At 49.4% G+C, this 7964-nt stretch overlaps 1 protein-coding gene and 1 pseudogene across 1 annotated transcript; both read left to right on the top strand.

Annotated features, from left to right (window-relative positions):
* The first annotated feature begins 2902 nt into the window (after positions 1–2902).
* On the top strand, positions 2903–3733 carry LOC125522725 (early nodulin-93-like). Its single transcript, XM_048687763.1, has 3 exons — positions 2903–3111; positions 3231–3292; positions 3367–3733. Exons 1-3 carry the CDS (start codon positions 3048–3050, stop codon positions 3550–3552), a joined length of 312 nt encoding a protein of 103 aa, XP_048543720.1. The 5' UTR covers positions 2903–3047; the 3' UTR covers positions 3553–3733.
* A 1257-nt stretch (positions 3734–4990) lies between these two features.
* Positions 4991–6697, top strand: LOC125518336 (annotated as a pseudogene).
* The last annotated feature ends 1267 nt before the right edge of the window (positions 6698–7964 follow it).

Here is a 7964-nt window from a genome sequence, read left to right on the forward strand (position 1 = left end):
CCTCCACAATTTACTCATCCGGTCATAGCGTCGTAGTGCATAGGCGAACCCCTACGCGGATCACATCACCATCACCGTCACCACGCCGTCGTGCTGTCGGAACTCTCCCTCGACCCTCTACTGGATCAAGAGCTCAAGGGACGTCATCGAGCTGAACATGTGCTGAACACGGAGGTGTCGTATGTTCGGTACTTGGATCGGTTGGATCGTGAAGACGTTCGACTACATCAATCACGTTAACCTAATGCTTCCGCTTTCGGTCTACGAGGGTACGTGGACAAACTCTCCCCCTCTCGTTGCTATGCATCTCCTAGATAGATCTTGCGTGATCATAGGATTTTTTTAAAAAAATGCATGCTACGTTCCCCGACAAACGCCACCGTCCGCGCATGTCTTCATCACGTTGTCGGGTTCTTCCTCGCCTACTTCGAGCATCACCGCCGCACTGCTAACCTAGCTACCACCATCGTCGTCAGGCCTCGGCCGCCACTCTTCTTCGGTGTCGTGCCGCTTGTCCAGCCCTTTCGTCTTCGTCCCGCACCAGCTCATCGCCCGCGTCGCCGCCATCTTCCCCGACCACTTTGTCTACTCCGAGCACCGCTGGCGACATCGGCCCCATGTCAATTGGCGTTGCAACCATCATCGAGTCCTCCTCTGCTTGCCCGTTCCACTCCTCCGGCATGGCATACAACTCATGCAGGTCCCTGTCTATGCATGCTCGGTGCTGACAACACCAACGCGTGCCTTCGTCCCCGATGTGCTCCCAGGCATGGTAAGCCTGGAGCGGCGCATCGCCAACATCGACTTCGTCCGTCTACGCATGCCCGGTGCTGGCACCACCAATGCGTGCCTTCATCCATGATGTGTTCCTAGGCTTGGCAAATCCGGCGCGACGCCTTGTTAACAACATCTTCTTCCCGGCGCACCACTACGCCTATAACTAACTCAGTGCCTCCTTGCGCCCGCCGCTCCCCAGCGACTTCCTTGACACCGGCCACCCCGACTTGGCATCGACCACTGCGTTCTTCGCACGGCTACCTCGACCATGGCTCCACCCTATGCTCTCAGCTACCTCAACAACGACACAAAGGGCTACCGCCTTGCTTGAGAAACCTCGTCGGTTTCTACTCCAGACACGACTTCCGTGATGCATCGACTGTTACGACTATGTGTGTGTGGGAGGGGGTGTCCGTCGGCTTACCTTGAGATTTTTCTTCAGTCTCATCGTCTGCGTTGCTCCCGTTGTGAATGCAGGGGATGTTGAATATCGTGATTAGATTGGAAACACATGATAGACTAGGAAGTATTCTGACTTGTCTTTGTATTCCAAGAAGATCATGTACTTTTATATATATGCCCACGAGGCTAAAGCAATAAACATCGATCCCACCAATCCCTCTTTTTCTAAGAACATCCATATTTTGTCTCAAAAAAACCTCCACATTTATATTTATTATAAATAAATGTAAGTAGGAGTAATATAATTCGGTACTGATCAATCAGTGGAGGGAGAAAAAATGCCACAACCGGCGTAGGCAAACATGCCTACACAAAAAGCATAATATTGGATCATCTATCCTACGTAAAATGTTATATTATTTTTAAACAAAGAAAAAATATTTGCCTCATCTATTAAGTAATAAAAGAATGATGGGAGGGGCGTTTTGGTGGATGAACGGTACCGCAAAAAAAGATGTCAAATGTTTCCAAAAAATTCTGAATTTTTTTGTGGATGTTCGTGTTAGTGTCACAAGCATGCTTGACAATTTTCATGTGAAATAGAGTAGTAGTGTTTCGTTGCTGAAAAAATCAAATTTGGGGTGATACTTTGGGGCAAATTTGTTGTTCAAATTTGTTTTTTTGCATAGACCAAAATGTTTAACCTCTTTGCCTAAATCTTTGCAGGTAGCATTTGGATGTGACTATAAATACATAAAAAAATTGTTGAGATTATTTTGACATTTGAAAAATTATTTTTCACACGCAGGAGCACGTGCTCCCAGAAGCCAAATTGAATTTCCGAAGAATGACTAAAAAAAGTAAAATGAGAATAGAGTGCGTGTTACAAGCCCCAAATTATAAAAAGATTACTCTCAAGCCCCAAATCTAGGTGACTTTTTATATGACATCACCCTTATAGATCGTAAAAGATTTTAGTACATTATTCGGACAGATGATCGAATTTATTTTCCTCAAAAACACGTGCTCAACTTTATCCAAGCGCATATTCGTATACACCCTCGGGACAAAAATATATGATATTTTTACAATTTAAACGAACTAAAAACATTTTCTCTTCATGAAGGCGTTGCTGTTGAAGAATCTCATTGTCCTTGTGGTGTAATGAGATGGTTTGTGCTGACATGGTTACTACTGTAGATTGTCGGGTGTGGATTTGATCTTTTCAGATTTTTTTTCGTGTTTAGACATAGCTTTAGTCTTATATGACTTTGCTATTTGCCGGCTGTTTTGTGTGTGTAGAAGTTGGTGTTAGTTGTGTGCGTCTTAACTATGCAGAGGCCAAATGTGTGCTTATTTTAATTGTATTCACTTAATGCTTTATTTTGTGTAATAAAATTCACCCTTTAACGAAAAAGGGGGGCCGACCGCGGCAAACAAAGGATCAGGCGCTGGCGGAATTGGATCGCCAACTGGTTGGCCGTAAACTGGGAGCGCCCACACCACACACGTCGCCAACAAAACGGAGTGCACGCAGACAGACACTGACTCCACTCGAGCACATGGTCCTACGTTTTATCCTACGCACGAGCACGCTCCCCGCCTACTCCGATGGATCGATCCATGCCCCTGGCCCTCTTATCCGGTGCAGAGTCCGCCACCTGTGCTCTGCCGCACCGCCCGCCGGTACCAAAAAACCACGGTCTTCCTGCCCGGCCGCACGCTGGTTGCGCGGTTTCCTGCAACCTATAAATCCCGCCCGATCACCTTGCTCTGCCCATCTCATCTTACTCACATTCACTCAACTGATACTACTAGGTAGTCCCCTTCCTTCGGATCTCTTGCCACCAAGCTCTGCTCACGCGAAGATGTCGACGGTGACCCGTGCCTACCTCGACCAGAGGCTCGCCGCCGCCAAGCGCTGCTCGAAAGGTAACGGTTCCGGCCTTAGGCCAGCACTGCTCTGCTCGTATATCCCATTCATTGCAGCTTTATGTGTCTGCTGAAACTTGATCTTTGATTAACATTCCTGCGTTGATCTGAAACTGCAGAGGCTGCCATGGCGGGAGCTAAGGCCGCGGCCGTCGCCACCGTCGCTGCCGCAGTCCCCACCGTAAGTAGCCGTTCAGTTCTTCAGTTCCAGAGTTCATAGCACATATCTCATGAATGTGTTGCCTGTAATTTCAGCTCGCGAGCGTGAGGATGCTGCCGTGGGCGAAGGCGCACCTCAACCCAACCGGGCAGGCGCTCATCATCTCCACCGTCGCCGGAATGGCCTACTTCATCGTCGCAGACAAGACCATCCTCTCCATGGCAAGGAAGCACTCCTTCGAGGACGCGCCGGAGCACCTCAGGAACACCTCCTTCCACTAATTAGCCTATTGTAGATCCATTAGTATAGTGCGTAATAAACCGTGTTCTGCTGAAGCCTGAAAGATGGTATAATGTTCAGCGAGAGGGTATAATTATCTGATGATGTATGTAATAATGTGGCCATGTTCTCCATCTTGTCATCTTTCCAGGGATCGTGAAATAATAACCAGCTCTTGTACAACTTTGCTTCAAGTCCAGTCACTCATGACTCATCTCACTTTTTTCTTGTTTGCGATTACAGTTTGACACGCGTCAGATCATTGCAAAGACCGAGATAACACTAGACTACTAGTACATTCTGTCGACCCCCCCTACTACTATCCTCTGTTCTGTCGCCAAAGGCCACCTGACCTCACACTCTAAATCTTTTGAGACAGTTTATTGGATGCCTTGGCAAATAAGGATGGAAAATTTAGCAGTTTTGAAACTAGCTTTCTGTACTAGTGGAGCCCCCCTGATTAGGTTGGAGGTGTTTCTCGAGACCGGAGACACCTCGACATTTTTCTTGGTCGCGAGTTAATATACATTTATATCACATCCGCGTGTAAGAGTGCATGTGAGATATTCCAAAGAATGAAAACATATGTAGAATATACAAAAGTTCCTCTTGTTGGGCAGGATTTAAGACTGTAAACCTATGTGTGTCGAATTTGTTACGCAAGAGCTCCTACAGCCAGAGCTCCCATATCCATCCTAAACTTCTCAAATTGCTTAACTAGATCCCTCCGAGTTACTATGGTAGCGTCTAAAGGCAATTGATAGTAAAATATGTCACTAATTAATTGTCTACCTACCATCGGGCAGACGATCAGTGTGACACCTATGCCGTATCTTCAACAACATCATTAAGCTGCTGGGTGACACTAACCAATGCAAAGTAGCATAGCATGGCACTACCAGAAAAAACCTTATACACAGAAACTTATCAGTAGTGTGGTCTATGAGGGGACGCTACTGCTAATTAGTAGTAGCGAGGGGTATAAAACCCGCGCTGCTACTAACTGGTCTCCACCATGTCCCCGGGATAGGCTATAGTAGTAGCGAGTGGTATAAAATCTGCGCTACTACTAAGTAAGTAGCTATAGCGCAGGTAAGACCCCCACACTATTACTAAGCGTTTCCACTACTGCACCATCCACTCCGGCATGATCCACTCCCACCCCATCACACTCTCTCTATCTCATCCCTAAAAAAACTCTCTCATGAACTCACTTGTTCTTTGGTCCACCCCACCCCGGCTTCTCTCCCCACGATCTCCTCGCCGCCGCCACCACCCATGCCGGCCGGTTCCGGCGAGCACCGGCCGCGCGCAACACTCCCCCAAGCTCCGCCCCTCCCTCCCCTCCGTCCAGATCCGTGCCTCAAGGCCTGCACCCTTGCCCCAAGCTAGCGTTTCAGGCGCCTCCCGTGTTCTTGCCTGAATCCACCACAATCGGCGATGGCGAGGCCAGAGCTTGCGGAGACCGCAATTGTCAGGTCTACCTACCGGATTCAGTTTTCAGTTTACTTTTTGAGAATAGTATATTTAGTATCACTAGTACAGACATGCTCTACAAGTACTTATCTCTTTCTGGATCTTCCTTTTAAGAAGTTTCGGGCATTGTCTGATCAATTTTACCGAACTCCTGAACACCATAGATTTGTGCGGCAACAGGTGGTGAATCAGGTTAGTATTGTGAATTCAAGCATTCCACCCCCTCTCATAGTAAATTCAGTGTTATATTAACAATGACCCCCTTGCATAAACACCGGTGCAGCATAGTCGTATGTATAAGAAGCAGAGCGCATCAGTTCATGCTCGAGCCCCGAAGAAGGTAGCAATGCGCGCGGCTGCTAGGGGTGCTCACTAGAACGCGTAGATGATTTCTCTTGTCTTGACGGCGAAGTCGGCAAAAGACTGATTGACATGGTTCATGTCCCTGTAAGTAGCACTGCTCGCTTTCTACCGATCCAAGTCCATATATCCAATATAACAGAATAATTTGCTAGAATGGTTGGGACCAAGGTTGTCAGAATCGCGATTCTGTTATACGATTCTACGACTTTACGATCCAAACTAACCCCTCTGATTCTACGATTTTAGTTCATAGAATCTACGTTTTTACGATCCTGATAGTGAAGATTCTACGATTTGCGATCCTACCATCTGAGCTCCGATCCGATTCAAAATCACGATCCTGACAACCTTGGTTGGGACATATGCTAAAATTTCTTCACTACATCAAGGGGTTAAGCACAATAGTTTTGAGTTTCTACAGTTCCAAGGGGATTCAGAGTTCCACCTCTGAGTATTTGGGTCTTATGTAACCATGCTCTGAGATTTAGATGTGTTGGGGAATGGGGATTGCTAGTTCCTGCTGGGTAATCAGAATAATGTTTGGGTTTTCCTCGAGGATGGCAGACACTATTTACAGTATGTTAAATGCAGACAATGTTGTTGATTTATGAGAATTATTTATTTACCTAGTGGATCCTCAATTGTATATATGTCCCTCTCAATGCAAATGTTGAGCCATGTTCCACTTTTACTGCTCTACATTATATTTTCACTGCCTGAATGGGTTAGTATGCTCCTTGTCTTTTTCACTGATTGTATTTTTCATCAACATACACCGCATTATTTTTCGGTGTCATTCTTCTGAAGAATCTGAAGTTTCTGATCCTCTGTTGGTAATGCTGCAAGGTTCTGGTGGCGATGCCGAAGGTCGTCGAGAGGTTCGTGGACTGGACGGTGTCGTGGCTGCCGATGTACGGAGAGGCGAAGCTGCTGCTCGTCATCTACCTCTGGCACCCCAGCACATGAGTGAGCAGTCGATCAGACACCCCGAGCCCGAGAGATGATCAACATTTCAGATAGACTTGATTCGGTATGTGTCCAATTCTGAAGATGAATCTTAATGGTGTTCGGATTTCAGGGTGTGGGGCACGTGTACGATGGCTTCCTCCATTCGCTGGTAGCATGGCACGAGGCCGACATCGACCAGGGCCTGCTTGAGCTGAAGGCTAGGGCGAGGGACGTGACGATGTCGCTACTCAAGGCGGCGGCTGCCGTCGGTCAAGTGTGCTCGTTGAGGCTGCCCGTTGTGTTTCGTCGCAGATGCAGGCCGCGAGATCAGGCCGGGAAGGCGCCCGCATTGACGGGTGAGCCAACTTTTGGATCGGACCATAACAAAGTGTCTCAGTCTTTGATGTCTAGAAGTAGTGGTAAAGTTTTGAATTTGAATTTGCATGGCAGGAACCATGTAACGCCCCGTATGTAACCTTTCATATTTGTATTCCAACTCTTGCCATTTCCGGCACTAAGATATGATATTTCCTCGTTGTTGGGTTTCGTCTTCGTGTCGCTTTTGTCTTTGTCATGCATCTCATATCATGTCATCATGTACATCGCATTTGCATACGTGTTCGTCTCATGCATCCGAGCATTTTCCCCGTTGTCCGTTTTGCATTCCGGCGATCCTATGTCCTCCGATGTCTCATTTTACCTCTTTTCATGTGCGGATGTCAAACGTTCTCAGATTGGACCGAGACTTGCCAAGCGGCCTTGGTTTACTACTGGTAGACCGCCTGTCAAGTTTCTTGCCATTTGGACTTCGTTTGATACTCCAACCGTTAACCGAGGAACCGTAAAGGCCTCATGTGTGTTGCAGCCCAACACCTCGACAAAGTGGCCCAAAACCGACCTAAACCCCCTCCAACATCTCGTTCATTCGATCACGATCGCGTGGCCGAAAACCGCACCTCATTTGGAGTCTCCTAGCTCCCTCTACCTATAAATATGTGCCCTTCCCGTCCATTTCGCGGTCCAAAACCCTAGATCCATCCCCGCCACCGCCGGACACGTCCGCCAACGCCCGCGTCCAATAAGAATTTGACACGTGTCCCCCGCCGGCTCTCTCTCCTCCGGCCCGCCGGGCCCATCACGGACCCGCCCGGCCCGGTCGCCGCCGTCGCTCGCCCGAGGCGAGGCCGCCTCGCCACGCCGCCAACGCGGTTTCGCCCCGCCGTCCCCGCCGCAAGTCCGGCCGTCTCCCCGCCGGCGATCACCACCGACCATCGCTGTGCCCGCTTCCGGCGCCGCCTCGCGCGCTATGCTCCGGCCACCGCTCGACCCGCCGCCGCCAGTCGCCATCGCCCCGAGCGCCGCCCCACCACCAGCTCCTCGTCGCCGCGCCTCCTACCTCGCCGCCTTCGGTGACCGGAGTTCGCCGGAATCGCCCTCTGTCGCCGTCACCCACGCTTCCGGCCACCTCGCCGTCGCCGGACCCGGCCCGCTCCCGATCCGGTCCGGGTGGACCAGATCCACCAGGCCCGCGATCCAAACGCCTCCTCTCGTCCCCGCACGTCTCCGTCCCGGAACCCCGAGATCCAGTTTTCCCGCGAGGTCGTTTTTCTACTAAGTCCCCAGCATT

Source organism: Triticum urartu, chromosome 7 (assembly GCF_003073215.2).
Source record: "Triticum urartu cultivar G1812 chromosome 7, Tu2.1, whole genome shotgun sequence".
Taxonomy (NCBI): domain Eukaryota; kingdom Viridiplantae; phylum Streptophyta; class Magnoliopsida; order Poales; family Poaceae; genus Triticum; species Triticum urartu.

Bases quoted from the DNA above. Each gene is read 5' to 3' on its own strand.
- LOC125522725 (XM_048687763.1), top strand. From the start codon at position 3,048: ATGTCGACGGTGACCCGTGCCTACCTCGACCAGAGGCTCGCCGCCGCC. The intron at 3,112-3,230 runs GTAACGGTTCCG...CTGAAACTGCAG, and splicing joins CGCCAAGCGCTGCTCGAAAG to AGGCTGCCATGGCGGGAGCT. The intron at 3,293-3,366 runs GTAAGTAGCCGT...CTGTAATTTCAG, and splicing joins TCGCTGCCGCAGTCCCCACC to CTCGCGAGCGTGAGGATGCT.